The following is a 26,615-nucleotide window of genomic DNA, read 5'->3' on the forward strand; positions in this document are numbered from 1 at the left end:
AATTATATATATTTATATATATATAAATGAACAGCTATAATTTTTCATGGATATGATGAATAACTACTAGAAGCAAGTTTAAATACATGTGAAGATTACGAATTGAATGTAGGTATTATTAGAAAAATCCTAACTTCTACATCTGCTTAAATTCCATTATAGTTGTGCTTTGTTACTATAAAAAGCATTGTTCATGAGATTTTATTAATGCTTTACAATGTGTAACAAGGGCACTTGCCCTCCACCAGTTTACAACTTAGAAGAACAGACTTACCCATATCTCAAAATCTTAAGCCTCTTTTTCCACTTCCCTTTCTTTGAACAAATAACAAGAGACAGTACTTCTGGTGGGGTTATAGGAGGAGCAAAAAAGGACAAAACTGAGGCTGCAGGAAGAGGAAACAGCTGGTAAAGTGAGAGTATACAGAGAAATGGAGGAGGCCCAGGCGTCTGGTGAGGAAGCTGGGCCCCCAAAAAGGGAAGCAGAGAAAGACTTCCTCCTGAGATAACCAAGCTAATCAGAATGAAAGCTCAACTTTCCAATGCCCAGTAACTCCCAACTAAATATGGAATTTAGGCTTGCTCTCTGCCATGCTCAGGACTCAAGACTACATGTTCTGGGTCTCTGGGTGCCCAATGACATGGGCACGTGGAGAGAATGGAATCAGATCCTGGTCCTGTGACTGAGAGGCCTTTGAGAGTAAAAGGAGGAGGAAGTGAGTGTGTGTGTGTGTGTGTGTGTGTGTGAGGAGGAAGTGAGTGTGTGTGTGTGTGTGTGTGTGTGTAGGGAGGGATGGAGGGTGGGAGAGTGGTGGTTCATTCATTAAGCTCCAGCTTCCTTAAATGTCACTCCATGGCTACTATTCCCCATTTGCACCTGCACGTAAAGAGGGGTCTCTCATGACATAGTTCTGTGCTCTCCTAAAGTCTGGACAGATGAAGCATGTGAACTTATTCAACAGCTAGTTATATATGGCAACAGTTATGCGTAGACAGAGTTGGATGGATGACTGAATGAGAATAGAGGACCTTCTGGCTTCTGGTGGCATGTTCCATTTAGACCACATTCAATACTCAATGTCATCAAACAAAACAAATTCTTCACTACTATTGCTCACAAATAGCAACTTAACCCATTTACACCTCATTTCCCATGCATTTAAAATATTTAAGATACTCTGCACAGTTCCTAGATCACAGAGCTACTGGGGGAACTTACTTAGTATACACACTGTCATCACGTGCACGGTGCCTGGCCCAAGTGCACAGTGTTTACAAACTTCTACTTACCTCTCCGACAAGGATAACTAGGATGGCTAGAACTGGTCTAGTCCCTCAGTGCTCTTCTTCCTAGTTACAACCTTTTCATGCATTCCTTTCTAAAACTGGCTACATGGATTCTTTATACTACTTAATAATTTTTCATTTCTCTGTTATCTTTGAGTAAAGAGTTGCTTCACAGGATTAAAATTTCTGGATATCCAAAGCTAATCTTCCAAAAGGCAATTTATTTTCTGATTTCAAACACCCCTAAGATGTTATGCTTTCTTCTAAATAGAATATATGGAACACACACACTTTTCTTAATAATTAATCACAATCTTACTAACGAAACATGCCCAACCACAAACATACGGTGGCATCATAATGCCTGGGACCTGCCTTTGAGTTGTTCTGTATCCTTCTGTGATACGGGAATGTCTCTTGGTGCTGTCACAGTCCCTCTTCTAATTCTGATGTCCATCTTGCTTTCTTTTTCCTTCCCTCTATTCCCTCTCCTCAACTCCCCCCTTCTCAACTCCTTGGCTAAATTTGCACACCCAAAACATAATCTACTGAAATACAAAGATAATCAAATTATATGCTGCAGGCTAGATGGAATAAGGTTAAGAGTGAGGGCCTTATAAGGACATTTTCACGGCAATTGTTAGAATGTTTCAAAGGGGTGAAGCTGACAGTGGCCTGGCTTCTAAACAAATGCATATGTGTACACGCATATGGGAGTGCATACACCTGTGTGTGAGCACGTGCTGTATGTAAATACACTGGCTATTTAGGGGATAGTTCCTGGTGGCTCAGACGGCAAAGAGTCTGCCTGTAAAGCAGGAGACCCAGGTTTGATCCCTGGGTCAGGAAAATCCTCTGGAGAAGGAAATGGCACCCCACTCCAGTATTCTTGCCTGGAGAATTTCATGGACAAAGAAGCCTGGCGGGCTATAGTCCATGAGACCACAAATAGTGGGACATGACTGAGTGAGTGACACACACATACACACACACACAGGAGATAGTTACTGTAGGCAAAACACTTTAAGTGTATTATTTTGCAATATTTTAAACTAAGCCTACAGACTAAAATGGAGAATTTTTTTTTTACCTTAAAAAGTTAAATATGATTTAGTCAACAAATATTGGAGTACTACAGTCATATGCTGAGCATTGTTCTAGGTACTGGGAATAAAAAGTTGAAAAAGAACAGATAACTTTCCTACTCCTAGGGATTAAAAAGTTTGAATTAGAAAACGTCTTTTGTTTTCTTAAAAGAGTAATGTTTTGTTGAGATTATATTGTGAAATTTACTCATTTCTAGTTAAAAACTGTAGAGGAAAAATTTTCAGTATTACACAGGAAAAAAACTAACAGATGTAACTCTGGAGAGGGACCTGATAACATTATGAAAATATATTTAAAGTTAAGACCCTAGGGTAGTATAATTTTTCCAAATGCAGGAACAGAGAAGTAAAGACATAGAAATGAAACATTAAGATATCATAGCATATTTAGTAATTTCCATTACTATGTTACAAGATGGCAAGAACATGAAAAATTTGATGAGGGTTTTTAAAAAAATTTAAGCAATATTAACATGACTTCAAAAATTGGCATATTTAGGCTTAAAGGGAAAACAAAAGAACGTTTAAAAATAGAAACTTATTGAGAACCAAGGAAATTAAACTCAACAACAACAAAATAATCCAATCGAAAAATGGGCAAAAATCTAAATAGACATTTCTTCAAAGAATACATACAGATGGCCAACAGGCACATGAAAAGAAGCTCAAATCGTGAATTATTAGAGAAACGCAAATCAAAATCACAATGAGGTATCACCATAAGGCCATCATTTTAAAAATCTACAAATAAATGCTGGAGAGGGTGTGAAGAGAACCCTCATATATCTGCTGATGGGAACGGAAATGGTGCAGACAGTATGGAAAACAGTATGAAGTGAAATGAAAGTCACTTAGTCATGTCCAACTCTTTGTGACCGCATGGACTATACAAGCCATGAATTCTCTAGAATTCTCCATAATACAGAATTCTCCAGGCCAGAATACTGGAGTGGGTAGCCTTCCCTTTTCCAGGGGATCTTCCCAATGCAGGGATCAAACCCAGGTCTCCCGCATTGCAGGCAGATTCTTTACCAGCTGAGCCACAAGGGAAGCCTGGAAAACAGTATGGAGGTTCCTTAAAAGACTAGAGTTGTCATGTGATTCATCAATCCCACTCCTGGGCATATATCCAGAGAAAACTATAATTCAAAAAGATACTAGCACCTCTGTAAATAGCAGCACTATTCACAACAGCCAAGATACAGAAACAATCTAAATGTCCACTGACAGATGAATAGATAAAGATGTGGTAAATATACACAATGGAATACTACTCAGCCATAAAAAAGAGTGAAATAATGCCATTTATAGCAACACGGATTTTCCTAGAGATCATCATACTAAGTGAAGTAAGTCAGAAAGAGAAAGACAAATATCATATGATAACTACTTATACGTAGAATCCAAAAAAATAGTAAAAAAAGAACTTATTTACAAAACAGAAACGGACTCACAGACATAAGAGATTTGTGGTTGGCAAGAGGTGAGGGTTGAGGGGGAGGGATGGATTGGGAGTTTGGGATTAGCAGATGTAAACTAGTATATACAGCACACGAAACTATCAGTATGTTCAATATCCTGGGATAAAGCATAATGGAAAAAATAGGAAAATTATATATATATATGTATAACTGATTCACCTTGCTGTACAGCAGAAATTAATACAATGTTGTAAACCAACTACACTCTAATAAAATAAATTTTAAAAACTAAGCACAAGGCAATCAAATTTTAGTCTATCCTCCACAGCATCTCACTTATAAATGTTAAACAGAGAATATAAAAATCAGTGTGATGACTCTGACCTTTGCTGAGCCACAGTGAGCACCCAGTACAGCTCAGCCCCGCCCAGCACTAATCAAGAAGGTAGAGTTAGCCAGATAGAAAAGAGGGCAGAAGAGGAACAAGGCCCAAAGACCAAGGTACCCACACTTTTGCCAAGTGGACTGTGGGAAAAACTGTTAGTTGTTGATCATCATTGTATCTGAATTCAGCTGGAGCCTGCAGGCCCAGCTTTTGAGACTGCTTGCTGTGGCCACATGATCCAGTTCACCCAGTTCAATGCCTGAGAGGAACAAGCCTCTCTAGACCATGCCCTCCGAAAGGAACACGTCTGTTCCCCGATTCTTCACCCTTACCTCCTGACAGAACCTGATGAGAACTGGGAGCTGTCTCAGACGCTGACAGCAACCATGTGGCAAAGCTGCCTTGGCAGCTCTGGACCACTTCTCTCTGGAATGTTCTGCGACAGAGGCATATTTCTATCTTGTTTATTTAAGCCATAATATTTTGAGGTCTCATTTTTCAGAGCAGCTAAACCTGAAGCCCAATTAACACATATTTATGGCAGAGTTGACTGTTTTAATGCCTAATTGCCTCAACTCGTATTCTGAAGCTTAGCAAGTATATTCTGAACATCTTTACTGGGTTTTAAGCATCTTTCATTGGATTATGCACCTAGAGGGCAGGGATCATGTCCTCTGTTTCTTGAAACTGTCTAACAGAGGGCTGATTAAGGGAAAGGAGGGGCAGAAAAACACGTAAGTTTAAGCTACAGGCTTTAGTGTCTGAGAGTCCCCTGGAATTGAATCCTTTGTCAATTCCTGAATTCTAATCAGACGTGTGAACTTTAGGAAGTTCAGTCATCCAACAAACATCAGTTGAGCGTCTATTTTGCGGCAGGCCTCATTCTAGGAACAAGGGTTTCTGCTATGGATCACAGTGTCTACATTCTGATAGATTTAAATTTTATAAACTCATTAAGCCTCAGCTACTTCAGCTGTAAAATGGGACTAATAATAGGGACTGATTTTAGGACTCTGTGAGGATGACATGAGGCGATACAAAGTGCTTATGTGAGTCAGTGTCATGCACATTGGTACTCAATAAATGTCAACAGTAACTAAGAAATGTCAATAATTTGTGCTTGGTGTACAGATACACACTAACTGTCACAACATCGGAGCACGGTTTCTTAGCATCCAGTAAGAAAAGGAAGTCGGAGGTTACTATTTCCTATTAGAGTCTCATCTGTGCTGGCAGTTTGATAGGAATTCTAGACATGTCCTACAGATAAATAAGGGCTTACTAAATGCAATATATCACAGAGCATGTGGGGCCTAATATTTAAAATTGAAAATATTAAAAAAAATTATTCAAGAAATAATCCCTTTTTCTAAACTGATTTAAGGAAACGGGTGGATTCTTTGCCATATGATCATTTGGAAACAGCCTTCAAGGGCTTGGGGCCCAAACCACAGCACTGCCCACCTCCCTGTGGCAGCTGCAGGACCTGAAGCATACCAGATTGCTTCAGCACGTCTCCTGCACCGAGTCAGAATCTGCCACTTCCACCAGCTACGGTTCATAGTCCCAAAACAATTAATGGCTTCTTGGATCCAGCAGAGAGCTCTTTCCGAATAATCCTATGACATTATTTTGGACTGCAGAATGTTTAAATCCATTTTAGGCAACGAAGAGTCCTAAGGCAGGTTTTAACAAGAAACAAGGGGTTGGAGTGGGATTTTTTTCAACTTACCAAACAAAACTGAAGGATTGGGAAATAAAGATTTCCAGTAGATGAAAATGAAAACTAAATGCTCTGCAGGAAACAAAGAGCAACAGGGTAAACAATACTCCACACTTGTGGGTGGCTTCATTTTGCAAAAGCAATTTCAGAAGCAATTAGATCTGAATGCTAGTTTTATTACTAACCCCCAAAGACAGAAAACTTCAATATTCATGAAATACCTGACAGTTCTGCTTCTAGACAGGGGCTTGACCACCTATTAAGTACCAAGCACTTTACTCGCATTTTAAATATACACCCTATAACCTACAAACTGGGCATGGTTGTAATTTCACAGAGGAAACAGGCTACGAAATGTTAAGGGACTTGCCCAATAGCATAAAGCTACTTGTGGGAGTCTGGATTTGAATCCTGACATCAACGTCTGCATGCCTCCCATTCTACTAAGAAATGACTGAATTCTTTATAAGGGTACAGTGAAACTCTATAAGAGTTCATTGATGGGTCAGGATTATCAGATTATTAGTATAAATAAGAAGAAGGCTAACATTTAAAAATATTCCCTATGGTACAGTGATGTCCTCAGGACAAACTGACATGCCCCCTCCCGCCTCCTGCCTCAGCTCAGGGGTCCATGTGCCTCTTCTACAGGGTCCCAGGACTGACTAGCTTGCCCAGTAGCCAGCAGCAGCCTCCAAAGTGTCCTACTGAAGACTGTGGGAGAGAGCTATTCTTTTTTGGCTCAGTTCTCCTGTTTGGTAACCTCCCCGCCTCAAAACCTGGCTCTCAGGTGGCCATCTGACATTTTTCTTAGCTGTCAAGGTGCATGACCTTCAAACCTGCCAGTACTACTCTGCTGTGGGAATCAAAATCTGAATTGGGGAACATGGTTTTCTCAAGATGTTTAAAAACCTATTTCGGGCAGTCAAAATGCTACCTAAAACAGCCATAGAATACAAACTGGACCTTGTGCTTTGTAATAGTCTGTGGCCAATCTACTCTATTTCGTTCTGTATTTCTAGTCTGCCTGGGCTAAAGGATTTTGAAGCTGGGATGTTATTTTCCAAATATAAGAATTGTATTGGAAAAGGCTTCTTCTTTTTTTTTTTTGCATAGTTCTAGTCATAAAATAAGACAGTCCTAATTACTACATTTACTTTCTTCTGTGTAGGAATATATCATAAGGGAACATTTAGAGTCTACCCATGTGAGTTCTGCCAGTTCAAATAAATCAGTCAGAGTGGATACAATTGGGTTTGGATCGTATCCAGGTTATGGAAGGCAAGAATAGATTAGAGGTATGAGCCATTCCAGCAGTGACAAACTCTCAACTTCTCTGTAAAAGCACCAGTGTTTCTTCAGGCTTAGACATGACTCACTAAGGCTACATTTTCAATGAAATATTGCTGGAAGCACTTAAAAGCTGGAAAATACAATCATGTCAGAACAGATGCCTCACTCCCTACCCCCAATGAGTGACATCATTTTGAAAAGTACTCAGTCTGCTGTCACCAGGCAGTGGGGCTGGAGAGGCAGATGTTTGCAAAAGCAGAGGAAGCCCAAGGGTAGTGTGGTTCTGACCAAGATGCGAGGACCACCATTCCACTTTAGAAATGAACATTCATTTTTGATCAAATCTCTCATGACTATCATTTTTAGGTAGACTTGATTTTTATAATGGAAGGGAAAAAAATATCAGGTATAAATTTTCGGACACACGTCACGAGGAAACTTTTATTTTCTTTTTTTGGATATATAACCTCCCTCCTATGCTTTTGGGGGAAGGAGCTCCTTACTTCCACCCTCACTATTCCTAGGGAATGACTACTTCATGAAGTGACTCTGATGTTTGCTACTATGTTTGTGTTTTGTTCCCTACCTATATTCCATGAACACACAGACATTTTCAATAAATATATATTCAACAAGTATGGAAAGTTGATTAGCATCAGACACTACTCTAAGCTCTGAAATACAGTGGAAAGCATCCTTAGAGTTATATCCTTGAGTCGAGTACTCCAAAAATATGGGTATTTGGTACACTTCTCTACATCTTCCTTTTCTGACTTAATGATTCTTTGTAGAAAAGCCCTCCAAGGCAACTGGTGAAGATATAGCTGAAGAATCTCATAATGAGATTTCTGAATATACTGTGTAAAGTTATCTACAAATAATTGGATATGCAGAATTGCTTGAAGATGATACAACCCCTATCTCCATGGGTGCAGAAAGATGCTGACTCCTCCCATCAGCTTCATCAGCATGATGCCACAGGGGCCCCAGGGCATGCAACCTCTGCCTGGCCCCATGCCTTTGAATACTCTTCAGTTTGGATGCAGGTGCTTCCTAAATGGCCCTGGGCTAGAACTTGCTGCTTCCACAACCTTTCTTCATACCATCTCAAAGGTAACAACTGTATCCTTGAATGCCAGTGAATGTTTGCTGAATACTCACTGTTTCAGAAAGATTGGAACCATTATCCTCATTTTACTACAAATGAAGACACAGGAGCCTCTATCTAAAGTACCTGCTCAAAGTCACACAGCATAGCCAGGGGCAGAAGTGGGAGCTGCTGCTCCTAATCACTGTGCTATGATACCCTCTGGATCTGAAGCCTGCCATCACAGTGATGCTAAATTTTCCATTTCAACCATGATTTATCTCACATATTTTCCACAGCTTGCAATCTATGTACACTTACTTCTTTTCTTTCCGTCTCTGTCAACTTAATCTATGGTAACCTTTTACTGTCAATCCTAAAGGAAATCAATCCTGAATATTCACTGGAAGGACTGATGCTGAAGCTCCAATACTTTGGCACCTGATGCGAAGAGCTGACTCATTAGAAAGACCCTGATGCTTGGTAAAATTGAAGGCAGGAGGAGAAGGGGACGAAAGAGGACAAGATGGTTGGATGGCATCACTGACTCGATGGACATGAGTTTGAGCAAGCTCCACGAATTGGTGATGGACAGGGAAGCCTGGCATGCTGCAGTCCATGGGGTCACAAAGAGTAGGACACAACTGAGTAACTGAACTGAACTGAATCTTTTACTATCTTTTTGAAAACTTCAGTCATATTATTTTATAGCTTCAGAATTTTTATTAAGCATTATACGATTTTTGTAAGGAAATTTGGAAAATACAAAGGAAAAAGCCTGAAGATACTTACTCAGTATTCAGAAGTGACTCTTGTTTTATTAATGATTGCACATGTGTGTGTATACACACATATATACACGCATGTATACATTCATGTGCATTTCTATAGCAAATTTTTACCTATATGGTTAGATGCCTCATATTTTCATTTGTATTATGAGTTTTTCCTGTTATTAAAAATTCTTTAGAAATGTGATTTTTGCCAACAAAGGTCCGTCTAGTCAAGGCTATGGTTTTTCCTGTGGTCATGTATAGATGTGAGAGTTGGACTGTGAAGAAGGCTGAGCACCGAAGAATTGATGGTTTTGAACTGTGGTGTTGGAAAAGACTCTTGAGAGTCCCTTGGACTGCAAGGAGATCCAAACAGTCCATTCTGAAGGAGATCAGCCCTGGGATTTCTTTGGAAGGAATGATGCTAAAGCTGAAACTCCAGTACTTTGGCCACCTCATGAGAAGAGTTGACTCATTGGAAAAGACTCTGATGCTGGGAGGGATTGGGGGCAGGAGGAGAAGGGGACGACAGAGGATGAGATGGCTGGATGGCATCACTGACTCGATGGACGTGAGTCTGAGTGAACTCCGGGAGTTGGTGATGGACAGGGAGGCCTGGCGTGCTGTGATTCATGGGGTCGCAAAGAGTCGGACACAACTGAGCAACTGATATGATCTGATCTGATCTGAAAGCCTTTCATACTCATGTACTATTATGTATGCATTTCACTTTATTAGACAATCAAGCTGTTGCCAATTTTTAGATATCATAAACATCACTATGATTAATATTTTTGTATTAATGCTTAGTATTTCCTTAGACTAGACACATGGAATTGCAATTATTGGACCAAAGATATAACCATTCTTAAGGCTTTTATTACATATCATTAAAGTGCTTTCCAAAGTGGCTGCCAATTCACTTTTAGCGACACTGCATTAAATTGCTAACATCACTGTACTCACACTGTCTTTTACTCTTTAACTGTTGCCAATATGAAAGGCAGATATATTTTCATTATTTTAATATGTATTTCTATAATTACCAGTGTGGTAAAAATATTATTTCACATTCATGTTAGTTATTTATATCCCTTCTTTTGTTAATTGTCTGTTAATGTCAAATACCTCTCTTTCATTAGGTAGTTACTGTATTTTTCTTTTTCATTCGTAATTACTCAGTACAGATTGCATTCATTTGATTCATTCATCTGATAGGTAACTGCTGAACTCCTTTAACCTATCTGTCCTGTGCTAAGGACACAGTTCTATCTATTCCTCATAGTCTTGAATACCTTTGGGAATTTCCTTATAAGACTTCTTCCAAGTAAATACATATCTTAACATACCTAAGATGATATGATTGACACTGATGTTTTACATACAGTTAAAGTACGCATAGATCCAAGGAAGATAAAAACATGTACAGAAATTTGTTCCCAGCTCAAACCGAAGATTTTTTTTTCTTTTATGTCTTTGCAAATTCAATAAGCCAACAAACCATGACTCAGAGCATTCAATATAAGCTTATAGGTTGCAAAACATCTTAAGCGCTGTGATAATGAAAAATGCCACCAAATGTTTAAATGATACCTACACTGACTAGGCGTTCTTCCTGTGGAGTATCTCAAATACATATACAGTTTACCTACTATTATCAAGAGTGAATCAGAATAGTACCAATGGCTAACGGGGACAGTCACCAGAGAGAGTAATATATCCATCTGAACTATGTGAAGGAGAATATAGTTTGGGAACCATAAGAATCAGGAAAACACTGGAGAAAAGCTGCAAAATCTAACTGATAGCATATAATAACCCTAGATTCCTGGTTTGGAATCTTAATCAAGTAAGAGATGATGTACTAGCTATTTCATACCATAAATTTCTCATTCTTGAGTCTTATACTTGGTTATTCTCTGAAGGGAGCACATCTTCAACTATTAAAGGGTACCAGGGCACAAGAGTGAAGCCATTTCATGATTTCTTACATGTCTGAAACTATATTTTTCATTCTTCATACACTGAAGACATTCTAGCTGGGTATCAAACTCCTGGACTATAAGCATTTTTCCCCCCCTGAATACTCTAAACACACTGCTCCACACCAAGTTATATGTCAGTCTGATCTTACTTTCTGTAGTTAAACTATTTATATGGATTCTTCTAGAACGCCTTTCCTCTTTATCTTTGTATAATATAAAACTTTGTCAAAATTATTCCTGGACAGGTCCCTTTTCCATATGTAATGCCTGGAATGTGCTGACCACTTCAAATCTGTATACTCACAGCTATATTGTCTGCTTAGAAAAACTTCCAAAATTATATTTAAGTATTATTTGTGCTCTACTTATTCTAATGTCTTTTTCAAGAACATCCACAATACTTACATTAGACTTATTCTCTTTGTTCCACATATTCTCTTTATGTCCCTCCATGTCTAGGGACATCTATATCTTTTTTGTTCTTTTCTTCCATATTCCAAGATAACTTCTCAAATAATATTTATCAACCACAGTGATTCAATTTTCTTCTGTATCTATTTTTCCTTTATTACCTCCACTATAGATGTTAATTATTTACTATGCATCTCTAGAGTATAACTGCCTGGATATGAATACTGGATTTCCTACTGATTAACTGTGTAAGCTTGGACACATTACTCAACTTTACCAGAGTTTCTATTTTCCCATCTGTAAACAGCAGTAATAATAATAACTATCTGTATGATTCTAGGTTTTTAGTTACAAGCAACTGAAAACATCCTGGCTAATTTAAAGATTAAAAACAATTTACTGGAACAACTTACTTGTACAGCTCAAGGCTATATATTTTTTGTCTATTCAGGTGGAAAAATGCAAAGAAAGAGAAATTTGGACATGTTCAGTGGCCAAAAAAACCTGACAGATTTTCACAACTCACATAGATTTGATAAATAACAGAGGAAATCCTTCACGTAAAGCACTTAGCACAATGCCTGGCACACAGTTTAAGTAATAATAATTGTTAGATATTAGTTTCCTAATGGATTTCTATTCCACAGAGTTTATTGCCTTTTATATCTCACTAACAGTGATGAGATCGTTTCTAAGACTTTTGGCTTGTTTCCTGTGGTAGTAGTGGTGATGATGGTGGCAGAACGAGAAGAGACAGTAATTTGACTGTACTGAAAAGGGTCTCCATACTTACAAGGGCAGATCTAACATAAATGATCTGCTAACCATTCTTCTCAATTTTATTCTATTGTCCTTATAGTAGAACTCCTCTCCAACTCTGACAATAGGGTGGGTGTCTTCATAGTTTTCAATGGGAAATCAAGAGACATTTTTAAAGGGTATGATATTAAAAAAAATCAAATTAAATAAAAGTTCTGCATGAATAAAAATGTTTTCCCTATTCTATAGTGCAGATCAAATAAATTAAGTGAAACAGCATTCTGTTCAGTATCCATACCTATATAAGTTTCATATTCTTACCTACGGACCATCAAATCTTCTAATCAGCTGGGAATAATGCCAACAGCAGCAATTACTAAGATGTATTTTTCCACAAAATAATTTAGTAACAATTCACATTTTCATTATACTTTGCTAACAAAAAAAAAAAAAAAAAAATCAAGATCCTGCTGTTAACTGCTTATAAGAAAAAAACCAATATTCATCTTTCTAAGAAATAACTGAGAAAATTGGGGACAATGGGGAAAATCCAGTAAGCTTGCCCTCTTCCAACAACTGTCTCTTTTAAGCCAGAAACATAGAAGGTAGATAAGGTCATGAGTGAAAAAAGAAGGTGCCAATTTATTCTACACTTGGGCAAGACACGTTTACTCTTTTATTAATACAACAATTTATGAAAATATTTTGCAAAGGGGACAAATGATGGTTTATGTCAACTTTTAATGGAAAGGAATTTCTAAAGGAAAACAGAATGCTGAGGAAAGTGTAAGGACTGATTCCACCAGAACAGATTAGAAGGCCACATATATAGTGGCTGAGGGCCTTTATCTTGATTTAGGCTTTAGCAATGATTTTAGGAAAATGTATTAATTGGATATATGAACATTAGAGTAGATAATACCACATAATTAATATTATTCTGATATCATGCTGGTTTATAGGAATTTTCACATGTAAATGCATACAAATTGAAATTCAAATTTGAAATGCCTAGAACTCCAATTTTGAAAGGGAAATTAAATTTTCCTTCAAAAGCCAAAAGATTTAAATTCTAAGAAAACTATCTCTCAATGGTGAAAACATGAAAACATTTCCTCTAAGATCAGGAACAAGACAAGAGTGTCCACTTTCAACCACTATTATTCAATATAGTTTTGGAAATCCTAGCTAAGGCAATCAGAGAAGAAGAAAAATAAAAGAAATCAGATTAGAAAAGTAGTAGTAAAGCTCTCATTGTTTGCAGATGATATGATATTATGCACAGAAAACCCTAAAAATACTATCAGAAAATTACTAGAGCTAATCAGTGAATTTAGCAAAGTTGCAGGATACAAAATCAACACAAAGAAATCACTTGCATTCCTATATACTAACAATGAAAAATCAGAAAGAGAAATTAAGGAATCAATCCCATTCACCACTGCAACAAAAAGAATAGATATATCTAGGAAGAAACCTACCTAAGGAGACAAAAGAACTGTATACAGAAAAACTATGATACTGATGAAAGAAGTCAAAGACAACAAAAACAGTTGGAGAGATAGTCCATGTTCCTGGGTTGGAAGAATCAATATTATGAAAATGACTATACTAGCAAATGCAATCTGCAGATTCAATGCAATCCCTATCAAACTGCCTGGCATTTTTCACAGAGGTAGAACAAAAAAATTTCACTACTCATATGCAAACACAAAGTACCTCGAATAGCCAAAACAGTCTTGAGAAAGAAGAATGGGGATGGAGGAATGAACCTTCTTTACTTTAGATTATATTACAAAGCTACAGTTATCAAGACAGTATGGCACAAAAACAGAAATATAGACCAATGGAACAAGTTAGAGAGCCCAGAAATAAACCCACACACCTATGGGTACCTTATTTTTGACAAAGGAGGCAAGAATATACAGTGGGGCAAAACAGCCTCTTCAATAAGTGGTACTGGGAAAACTGGACAGCTACATGTAAAAGAATGAAATTTGAATACTTCCTAACACCACACACAAAGATAAATGCAAAATGGACTGAAGACCTAGATGTAAGACCAGAAACTATAAAACTCTCAGAGGAAAAACATAAGCAGAACACTCGATGACACAAATCAAAGCAAGATCCTCTATGACCCACCTCCTAGAGTAATGGAAAACAAACAAATAAATAAATAAACAAGTGGGATCTAATTAAACTTGCAAAGCTCCTGCACAGCAAAGGAAACTATAAACAGGTGAAAAGACAACCCTCAGAATGGGAGACAATACTAACAAATGAAACAACTGACAAAGGATTTCCAAAATATACAAGCAGCACATACAAGTCAATTCTAGAAAAACAAACAGCCCAATTAAAAAGCAGGAAAAAGACCTAAACAGACTTTCTCCAAAGAAGACATACAGATGACTAACGAACACATGAAAAGATGCCCAACATCATTCATTATTAGAGAAATTCATATCAAAACTACAATGAGATATCACCTCACACCAGTCAGAATGGCCATCATCAAAAAGTCTACAAACAATAAATGCTGGAGAGGGTGTGAAGAAAAGGGTGTGAAGAACAGTGCAACCATCTTGCACTGTTGGTGGGAATGTAAATTGACAGCCACCATGGAAGACGGTATGGAGATTCATTAAAAAACTAGGAATAAAAACACCATATGACCCAGAAATCCTACTCCTAGGCATATACCCTGAGGAAACCAAAATTGAAAAAGAAACATGTACCCCAATGTTCACTGCAGCACTATTCACTGCAGCTAGAACATGGAAGCAACCTAGATGCCCATCAACAGATGAATGGATAAAGAAAGTGTGGTACATATCTACAATGGAATATTACTCAGCCATAAAAAGGAACACATTTGAGTCAGTGCTAATGAGGTGGATGAACCTAGAGCCTATTACACAGAGTGAGGTAAGAAAGAGAAAGATAAATATTGTATACTAACACATATATATGGAATCCAGAAAGATGGTACCAAAGAATTTATGTTCAGGGCAATGGAGAAACAGACATAGAGAACAGACTTATGTACTTGGGTTTAGGCAGGGGGGTGGGTGGCGGGGGAAGCAGAGGGTGAGATGTATGGAGAGAGCAACATGGAAACTTACATTACTATATATAAAATACAGAGCCAATGAGAATTTGCTCATTTGCAGGGAACTGAAACAGGGGCTCTGTATCAACCTAGAGCAGTGGGATGGGGGGACAGATGGGAGGGAGATTCAGGAGGGAGGGCACATATGTATACTTATGATTGATTCATGGTGATGTTTGACAAAAAACAACAAAATTCTGTAAAGCAACTATCCTTCAGTTAAAAAATAGATAAATTAAAGAAACTGTCTTCCAATTTATGATAGCCATTTTCATACCTGAAATATGATTTATATGGAATTTAATTTTATAACATGATTTATCTTTATGTTTCAATAATGTGTTCTTTCAATTTGCTTGCAGAATTTTTCTGTTATTTTAAATCTCTATATTTTGAAGGTTTCAGTGCATAAAAACTATTAAGATTCTATAAGCTAAGACACCAATTTGTCTTTGCACTACTTGAAATCAACTTTATGTTTTAAATGATTTTTCTTAGGAGTGCCTAGAACAAAATACTCAAAGCCTAAATTACTTTGCTGAGGTACAAGCAGATCTGATCACTTTGGAAAGAATACACACATAAAATAAAAACAGACACAGTAACGCCGAATGGACCCCTTTCTGCAAAAGTGACAAAACTACAATTTAGGTAAGAACACAAACATGAAGACAGACTGTTCTGCGGTAGCTGTGGAATGACTTCAAGGTTATACCTGCAGGAAAAAACTCTGTTTCTGAAATAATTTTCTCTCCCGAAGTGATTCTGCAAAGAAAAACAATCAAGCGGCACAAAGAATTTAATGCTGAATGATCCTGTCATCCATTTAATCTCACCAACTCAGCAGTCACTCATTTCACATTTAATATCATAAAGTTTGCATGTACAGGGGAAAAATTATTCCATATATTCATAATTTAACTCTGAACAGGAATTGTGAACTGAGTTATTCAACTGAAAAGGAAATTATCATTTTAAATATGCAAAGGCAAGGTTGACTTTAACTGTTAATAAAGGAAAAATATTCTATTACTTTCAAATGTAAACCAAAGGTACAGCTAATTCAATGGTAAAAATTAAACAATTTTGCCTAATAGTTAGTAATAATAATAATGCCTAAGTTAACAAATTTACATAAACCTGGCATAATACAATATATATCTATAGCCTGATTAACTTAAAAAAGGGGACAAATTCTTGGATTTTGTGGTTCCAATGAATGAATATTCATTATGTGCCAATTACCACAAATAAAAATATACAATATGGTTTGTAACTCTGTCTTCTTCTGAGGGCAGAAATTATATTAAACAGACCACCTTTATAGGTCTCCTGACCATCCCTCCCATCTCTTTCCTGGACAGTCTTTGCTCACAGTAGGCGTTCAATATATATATATATATATATTTATAAATTATATATATTTATATATATTTATTCAATATATATATATTTACCTAGTTAAAAGCAAGTGTAAATGAACTACAGTGGGATAGTGAGCATTTTTACATTCTTAGTTCATTTACCCAATAAATATTTGGGGGGTCTTTTACTATGTATTCCATGTCTGCAAGTGTAATTCAGCTGTGGATAAAGAGCCAGACAGAAGCTGTTCAAACTCCTGGAAGTTAAGAGCTCGTCAAACAAAACAAAGTAAAACAAAACAACCACCTATTGTGTCAATACATCTAAAAAGATGTCTCCAAGGGAATCAAATAGAACAAAAAATCAGTTACTCAAAATGTACGCCTCAGACAGAAAGACTTGGGAACTGTGCTCAGAGGTCCAGCTGATCATTTATCAGACTACTGGAAAACATGGGCAGATGTAAAAATTTACCTGTTGTTGTTAGCTAACTTGGCAATCTAAGGACAGTTTTTTTTTTTTTTTTTTTGTACACTCAAATATATGAATAAATAAACCTGTTAACTATACTCTTTTGTATTATTTAACCACAGAGATACTCAAACTGGGGTTACGCTACATCATTGACACATGGAAGAGAAATGTTAAATTTTCACTGTGTCATATACAGTTTAAGAGGACTGATCTCCTAAGACCCAATTATTAGCATTCAGAATTCTTGAATCCAGGCCAAAGAGTGTCGCAAGACATCTACCACTTGACCCCACTTCGAACCTTAATTCCATAATATTAAAGAGTAAAAGCTGTAAAATTTGATGATCCCACAGAAGTCACTAAGAAAAGATCCAGTCTTACCTTGTGTCTGATGATTGCAGTTCAGGCACAGAAGACGTTCCTATATTACATAATTACAATTGCCAAGATAATTCAGTTACCAAGAGAAAAAATTACTAAGTTACTAAAAGGGAAAGTGTGAAGTTTTCAGTGTTGAACTTACAGTACAATGCTTTTAGCTAGGCTACAAACTATGCTTGTTTACAGCTGAAGTAAAAATTCTGTCTTCTGCATGGGGCTGAGGTGTGTCAGGGAGAACTATTTCATTGTAAATAAATCTAGGGGCCAAATAAAAGGAAGTTGCAAAAGCAGGTGTACAGCAGTTGAGTTGTTTCAGTTTCAGAGAAATAAAGTAAATAATTGTACTGGAATTTGTTCAGTTCTGGGCATTCTGCCATACAGGAAAGGGTGTGTAATTACTGAAGCTAACACATCCATGTAAAAATGAAGTAATATCAATAGAACACAGTTGGGATCTAAATTTCCTTTTTTATCTTCGAAAAATTAAGGATCTCTATAATGACTCTCATTTCACTCTTTGATATTTAAATATCACTTAAGTTAATATGAACACATGAAGGCAGAATTGTAATTTTCACAAAGTCAGAAAATATTATCTTTAAAGGTGGTATTATTCTCTTTGAAAGCCTCACAAATGAAAAACATTTCAATTTTCACTCATCAAAGATAACAAGATAACAAAAGTGTACCCAATACCTCACTTAGGACTTCACCAGAGTAAGAGAAGTACACATAATATTAGCACGTTTTACCAAATCTATTCTTTGCTTACCATTTCATGCTATCTGGATTGAACTCGATCTTAAACCTGGATTCCAAACTTCTTAAATCATAAACCCAAAATAAGAGGGTGTGGTTTGTGGGAAAACAATGGAAGTTAGAGCACCTAGGGAGTCAGGCCAAGTTCAAATAGAGATCTCAATTATTCAAGAAACTTTATGACAGAGGATGAAAGAGTGTAATAAATATTACATGTGTGATTTTACAGAATGTAAATCTACTTGCACCTTAAACAGAGCTATGAAAAATATTTAACGCTATTCAGGACTGGCCATATGATTTTTTAAAGGGTATTTCTACATCTAGTATGAGATTCTACCAATTATAAAAGTTCAATATACTCCCCCATTGGTAATAAGAGTCTGCTCCTGGCTCCTGGCTCACTGCTTCCCTGAGCCTGTGACGTTAGCATGCTGACACTTCTAAGTTGCAGGGATGGCACTGAATTTCTGAATGAGTCAATGTCTTACCAGATTCCAATTCCTTTCCATCCAAAGGCATGCTGTCCATTTCAAGGATGAATCAGTTTAGTCTATGATTTTTACAGAAGTGGCAAGGTTCTCTGAGGGCACTGCATTTGGCCATATTTCTTTACCTGACCACATATAAGCTAGGCACTAGATCATTCTTGGGTAAGCCTGAAAACTATCAGGATACAAAATAGTTTGTTTCCAACATCTACATTCACTTTGGGAATACTGTATTCTCAGCAGGAGTTGAACTGAACAGTAGAAACTGCCAAATGATGATCCTGATTGTATAAACCCAACAGCCAACTGGTGGCTTAAGTTCAACTGACACTTTCTATAATTTTAGACTGGAGTCCAAGGATAACATTACTTTGCTAATCCCATGGGCTGACTTTTTCCTTCTCTTGAAAGATGATCCTTAACTGGAAGACATTTCTTTTGTGATTACTTGGTTTACATGATGATGGTGGATATTTTGTGACATCACCAAGATAAACCGCATCCTTTCATTCCCTACACTTCCTTTGCAGCTAAGTTGGACAGATGGAAGATGAAATATAAATTTCTTTCATATTTTTAAAAGACTTAAGCCATTATTTGACCATCCATGTGAAATAAAATATAAGTTTGTTCCATGCAGAGATCAGATTTAATTTCTAGATCAATATGGATACAGTGCAACTCAAATTGTCTTAAAGATAAGAATGTACAGCTGAGTAACTAGTTTTCTAGGTGCTGTCTTGAGATTCTCTTGCTTAGTAATGCTTCTATGAATGTGGCAACAGATTCCATTATCCTTACAGAATAGCCAGTTGGTGACAAAGTGATCTGATAGCATTATTTATTTACTTCCTCTTTCAACAATCATTCATGCAGCTCTAGTATATTCAAGCCCTTTGGGCTTCCCTGGTGGCTCAGATGGTAAAGAGTCTGCCTGCAGTGCAGGAGACCTGGGTTCAATCCCTGGGTTGGGAAGATCCCCTGGAGAAGGGAAAGGCTACCCACTCTAGTATTCTGGCCTGGAGAATTCCATGGACTGTACAGTTCATGGGGATGCAAAGAGTCGGACATGACTAAGTAACTTTCATTTTCATCCTCAGGTAGCTTTTAATTATATCATCCAAAGGAGCATGTGATGAGTCAGAGCAGTGGTATAAAGTGCTAAGAAAGATCAGCAGAGAGTTGACTTCAGGCTGGGGTGAACTTCATGGTTGGCTTCATGAAAGAGGTAGCACTTGAACAGAAGTGAGTTCCTTCTTTCTATCTGCAAAAAAGCAAGGACTTTTTCTATAAAGGTACATGTATGCATCTATGGGACTGACATCAACATGAAAGGTCATAGCTTCATAAAAGAGAGAGAATATGAATCTCTGTATTTTGTCAAGAAAAAGGAACAGCTTCTGGCATGGGAGGATCTGAAGGAAAGAGAGGCCCAGTAGAGGAAGATTTCAGTGTTCCCATGACTCCCTAAATCCAATTTCAGGTATTAACAGACTAGTGATTTGTTAACAAGATGGCTACTGGTTGCCTGTCATTTTCTTCCCTACTACTTATCATGAAATGTCCAGGGGGAATTCACATGAGGTAATGTAGTGCTTGGATATAATTTATAAGAACCCAGATTCTTCCTCTCAAAATTCAGGTGCATGTTAAAAGATATTACTCTCCAATTCTTTAACCAAGTGCTTTGACATGATGTTTGGGTTTGTACTATGTCAGCATGTTAATAAAATTTATTTTCATTATTCTACTTCTTATAATAAACACATAAAGCTGTTTTAATTGGTGAGATCAACATGGTGAAGTTTTGGAAGTTTAATGCCATGTCGAAGTATATACTGTCACAGCATAAACATGGCTTGTATTCAAAAAAGTTTTTTTGTCTTCATATCAGTGGCCTGGAAGAAGTTTCTCAGTCCCGACAGACACATATTTAAAAGTAGAACCGCCAGCTTCTCTTAGGGAGGGCATTTTCTTCTTAAGTAGAGATGATGATGATAATAGTAATATTAGCCTTTACTATGAGAATTTACTAAGTGTAAGGGAGTGTAAAAACTTTACATAGGTTAATTTAATGTTTCAATAACTATTACTATCTTCATTCTACAAATGAGAAACTGAGGCAGAGAGAGGTTAACAATCTTGCCAAGATGACACAGTAAGTAGTGGAGCCATGATGGGAATCCAGCCATCTCCCCCTCGCACTGAAGGAGTCTCTGTATCCCAACGAAACATTCATTCTGAGACACATCCACCATCAAACAAGGTCTGTTCTCTGAGATCAGCGGATCTGATCCCATCACTCCAAGCCTATGAAAATAAGGCACCTTTTCCCCCCTATAATTGTATATCCTATCCAGTAATACTGCTCTTTGATACAATACATGACCAAGGACATAATCTAAAATTACTTATTTCATTTGAGTCTAACACAACTACAAATGTGACATTCTGACTAGTATTTTAGAATCAAATATATAAGGTAAACAGTAATTAGTTTTCTTATTCTTAGCTAACTTTTCTGTGCTCTGTCTCATTTGGCAGACAAAGGCAAGTGACATATTTCAGGAAAGTCTAAGAAATTTTTACTCTAATTACAGAGAAATTTGAGTATCTTGCTTTGTACCACACAAATCCTATGGGAACTAGAGTTAGCTATTTAAAATCAAGCAAGTATCTTGGAACAAGAGATAGATATGGTATCTTGGGTTGAATGATGGATGCACCGAGTAATGAGCACTGACAATCTTAAAAGAAATTAAGAATGAAAACTGTAAATGTATAATAATGGACTCAAATTCTTAAGAACAAGAATAGAAGTGTATCTTCCAACTAAAGTGGGAGACATATGATAATTCTAATAAATAACAAATATCTGTGTATTTTTTGCCTAACCCAAGAAACCAGAACTCTTTTTGTTTTCTCTCACAAAATATGCATTCAAAATACTATTCATTGCCAAAAGAGAAAATTTTGAAGTCATTTGAGGCCATCAAAGAATTATAGGGCAAAAATTCTGATAGGTTTCCAATCTCTTCTATATGCAGCGTTATCTAGTTTAAAGATACAGACATGAAGGTTCCTACTGTTATGCTTACTGAGCACAGTTTCTGGTTTTAAGTTAGTTCTGGGTACTTTGATAAATTTACTGTCATATTTCACCAAAATGCAGTATACACTAAGAGTCACAAATAAATCAGAGCCTTCTCATTTTACAGCTCCTTGGGTCAGATCTCAGCAACTAAGAAGAAAGAGTCCTTTTTTTCCTCCCTAAAGGTGATAGATAATCTATAGTTTGGGAGAAAATGAAAACAGTACTGACTCTAATTTTCTTGTGTCCTCCCAAATTCTTAGTTTGTGAAATGTTTAAAAACTTCAAATTTCTGTAATGAATGAAAAATATTTTGACATCTTGCTACTAGGAAAAGTTGTGAAATCATTTTTTCTTGAAAATACAGCTCTAATGGCAAGACATATCTTCTAGTTTTAGAGCAATCTTTTATATACACACCCATCTTTAAGTTACAGCAAAAAATAAAATAAGGAAGTTTTAAATACCCTTTCACTCTTTGTCATCATTAGTCATGGGAGTTGTTAACACTGATTTTTCAAAGAATTCCGGCCTACATACAACATTTAAGCTTGTATCTCTTGAGAAAAAAAAGACTAGTATTTTAAATCATAAGATTTAAAAAGACAATTTCACTATTAGATTATCTCCAACAAAATAACCCTCACAGAGGGCATATACTTTTTGGTTGCTTGTGTGTTTTTTGAGGGAGGAGGGCAGAAAAGAAAAGTCTCCCCGGAGGTTTACACTGACATTCACCTTTATTAAGCTTCTAAATCTTATGCAGTTAAAATTTCTCTAAGCCCACCAAATCAAAATCTAATTTAGAAGGCTACCTGGATCTGAAGGATAACAGTATTAAGTGCCTTTAAAAAATCAACATAAACATGACATTTAAGCAAACTGGCACAGTGTGACAAGTTTTAGAACAGTAGCTCACAAGATGAGTATACTCTGATTAAGACAAACACAACAAATAGAACCTTTAATCCAAAAAATCACGGAGACAACCCTATGTAATACCTATGTTAAAACGTTCAACAGATCTAAGGCTATCACAGGCCTCAAGTTGCCAGAGTTCTGACAGAAAAGTCAGCGATGTGAAACACGCTTTACAAAGCTGGGCGTGCATGCACACACTCTGCAAGGTGAGCGAGACAGAGACACCGATCACCACTGATATTGTCCTTACTTGCAGACGCACAAGTATCCTGCATGTTCCGATTCTGACTGGCACCTGGAGCGGCTCTACCTGCCAGTCATCCCAATGTACTCAGGGATGTAAACACCTTATAATTAGAAAACGTGAAGGCGTCAAGGACGTTAGACAAATTGAAAACACATCCAAAGATTAATTTTTAAAGGCAATGAAGAAATAATTAATTGCAAAGTCTAAAATCAGAGGATGTACCTGCTCCTTCACGGAAGCTAGAATAGTGGTGGCTGTAGTCTCGGGTTCCATGCCGGGGCCAGTGGAGGCAGCTTCCTGGCGGGTCTGTGGTTGCCCCTCCTCCACCAATGAGGCCTGTTCAGGAGCTGGCATTCCTCCTGCAACCAAGCAGGCAAAGGGTTAACACTTTCATCTGCTCCCGTGCCGGAACAGGCAGGGGCTGCGTGCTTACACAGGGTTCCCAGGAACTACTACAGACTTCTACACACCATGATCACAACGCCATACGGCTATATGATGTCTAAAAGGCAACACCCAGGGTCAAAGTAGAACTAGTACTACCAAACACTAAAAAATAACAATAGAATAATAATGACAATAAAAAACACTGAGAAAATATTTAAACAAAATCATAGTCTAAAAATGATGTGGAAAGTGTTAAGGAAGAGGATGCAAAAATACACCAAGGACAATAAAGCTGTTAGATGCTATAAAATTGCTGAATTTTCTAAACAGGTCACCATTAAGTAAATATGATTACCTTATCATGAACAAAATAGTAACAAATACGCTAGACTGCTATAAGGGTCAGTTTTCAAAGAAGTACTTGAGTAAGAAGACATCTACAACTGTAAATGCTTTACAGTTGCAGAAGAGGCTTATGCATGAGAAGAAAAGGGAAAGTAAAACTTACAAAAGGCTTGAAAAAATAGGCGAAATTCTGTGGTATTTAAAAAAAATCAAGACTGCTGGTGGAGTATTATAGCTAGCTTGGTTTCCTTAGAGGAATCTGTTGATGCAAAGATGACAATGACTATGGTGATGGTGTTGAAAGAGAATTTATTTTTCAGGATCATAGACTGTGACAGAAAAATGGGTTCTTGCCAAGTGAATAGGTGCCTCTCCTACATAACACAGACTGAGAGTGGTGTGTTTGCCGGGAAACTTACTGATTTGATATGGATTTTTATATAAATTTGAAAAAGATTGGGAAAAGGTACCCATATAAAATGTTGTAAATATTCTAATAACTTGTTTACCTGTCAGTCTCTCTGTCTGTCTCCTCCAGAATAGAGTTTATCATACCATAAGACCAGCCTAGAGCCTGGCATATATAATATCCAACTAATCTTCACCAAATAAATGAATACATGAATGAGGACTGACTGTCTCTTCCATGTCTCATAACAGTCATTAGGCAAATCTGACCACAAGTGCTATGGTGCTCCTGAGATCTTATTTGCTTAATACATTACTCTGTACTTGTATTTGAGACCGCAAGTGCTGTTTTTGACATTCTTCATAGTTTTCTCCTAAAAATGACTCTACTCTCATATTTTGATTTCTTTTCAACTTCAACAATGTTCATTTCTGTAGGATGATCTGGGGTGGGGGGACGGGGGAGAAGGTCCCCATTCCCTCAAATATCAACTTGCTGTTTATTTCCAAACTCAATCTGTAAGACAAGGGAAGATGAACATATCATCCGAGCCTCCACCTCCTTCCTCACTCTCCTGACTTGCATACTGGGGAAGCTGGGGTTAGGTTCCAGGGTGCTGTCAATGTTGCTTTACTGCTGCCACATTAATGGGCAGAAATGGAAAACGGGTCTGATGAGTATGTGTATTTTCCCCTAATGGGGCTCTCCATGAGGAGTTCTCATGGTTGCTCTAGAGGTAAATTCTTTGTTGGCAGTTTCTGTGGAGCCTCAGGCCAAGTGCAGCCTCAACTGCAAAAAGGAGGACCTCCAGTTCAAGTTTGAGGAGGACCTCCAGGCTTAAAGTATGCGGGTCCAGGATCATAACCTAAGTGCCTTGAACATGAGCTACCACTTCCTCACTTACAAAAAGAGTTTACTAATTCTTCCCACAACACCATCGGATGATTTTTATGACAATCTTTATTTTTTAGTATGTATGTTAATATTGATATATAAAATAGTGCTCTCAAATATCATTGTTGTTGTTAGTTGCTCAGTCGTGTCCAATTCTTTGCTACCCCACGGACTGTAGCCTACCAGGCTCCTCAGTCCATGAGATTCTCCAGGCAAGAGTACTGAAGTGGGTTGCCATTCCCTTCTCCAGGGGAAAGTATTATTAACTGGATAAAATGATGCATTTCTGTATTTAGCCAGTGCTCATTATAGATAAGATTTAAGGTCTATGAAAATAAAAAAGCCACACATAACAATCCTAGACTTGCACTTAAGGCTGGTAAAGATATGAAAATATTCTATGCCATCAAAAAACTACACACCTTAAAATAAGCAGATGGTTGCAAAGAACAAAAATGTTACTATGCAACAGTGAAACAAATAATGCCAAGAAACAAGAATTTTAAATGTCAAGAGTATAATACCCTGAAATAACCAATGTATAAGAAAAAGAGAAGCAAATTTTCAGTGAACAAAGAGAATTTGGGAAAGAAAGAAACATCATTGGGGAAGTAATTACTCTTGACTAAAAATAGGAGGATCGTTGCTATTTAAAGAAAGATACTGAAAAATACCGTTGTAACTGCATTACGTCACTGTGAGTGCACCATATTTAATTTCATGATATTTATTTTCTGATGACTGTCCAGATCTATGGTATCAGATGAACATCTTCTGAATACCACTTTGCCCATGTAACAACATGCAGGGTGATACCGGGGTACGGGCATAAAGAAAGGTCACTGATCATTAATGGCTCATCATCTAGCTGAGGCAGCAAAATATGAGTCAGACCAAGGCAGAGGCAAGAGGCAAGTGATGGAGTAACTACACTGAAATCAACAGAAAGAGGTGATGAAAAAGAAACTCTTATTCAGCAAGAGAGGAGACTTGCATAGGTAGGCATGATTTCTACTCTCAGATTCCTCAAAACTAGGAGACACTGCAGGCAATCACCAACACTCACGGGATAGACGATGATGACCAGGGTACCCAGGCTTAAATGAGTGTGAGACACTTCTCTACACCTCATCTCTGAACGGTCCCTAAACACCATCACCAAGATGGGGCAAAGAAGGGATGCCATACTACTGACAAGCTATACACCTAGTAAAGTAATCTGTTCATTTACATAGCTCTCCTAACAATTTTAGGAGCTGGAAGGAATCAAGCTAAGACTAAAGTTACAGAATATTATTACTTCTCCCCATTAGCAAAGCAAAAAAGCAACGACTACTTATATGGCAAAAAGACTGTGAGAAATTAAGCTTTGTGCTTCCCTCAATTATCTCAACTGGCCCGATCTGGGCAATTACATTTTAGGGACCTGGGTACACTTACAAATAAGTTGCTGGACAATTCTGGCTCTTTGAAAAATCACAGAGAATGGAAAAGGTGCCAGAAAAC

At 37.3% G+C, this 26,615-nt stretch overlaps 1 protein-coding gene across 11 annotated transcripts in view; it reads right to left on the bottom strand.

Annotated features, from left to right (window-relative positions):
- The window catches only part of PKP4 (plakophilin 4), a 258,891-nt gene that overhangs the window by 163,593 nt on the left and 68,683 nt on the right, over nt 1-26,615 (bottom strand). For 7 of the 11 annotated variants that reach the window (XM_027560148.1, XM_027560114.1, XM_027560139.1 and 4 more), the window contains exon 2: nt 23,297-23,433. In XM_027560148.1, the coding sequence (XP_027415949.1) occupies nt 23,297-23,428 (132 nt within the window). In that variant the 5' untranslated portion in view covers nt 23,429-23,433. Of the gene's footprint in view, nt 1-23,077; nt 23,175-23,296; nt 23,434-26,615 lie in introns of those variants that run through there. The other 4 variants (XM_027560166.1, XM_027560174.1, XM_027560158.1 and 1 more) reach the window with 2 other exon arrangements.

This window comes from Bos indicus x Bos taurus, chromosome 2 (genome assembly GCF_003369695.1).
Source record: "Bos indicus x Bos taurus breed Angus x Brahman F1 hybrid chromosome 2, Bos_hybrid_MaternalHap_v2.0, whole genome shotgun sequence".
Taxonomy (NCBI): domain Eukaryota; kingdom Metazoa; phylum Chordata; class Mammalia; order Artiodactyla; family Bovidae; genus Bos; species Bos indicus x Bos taurus.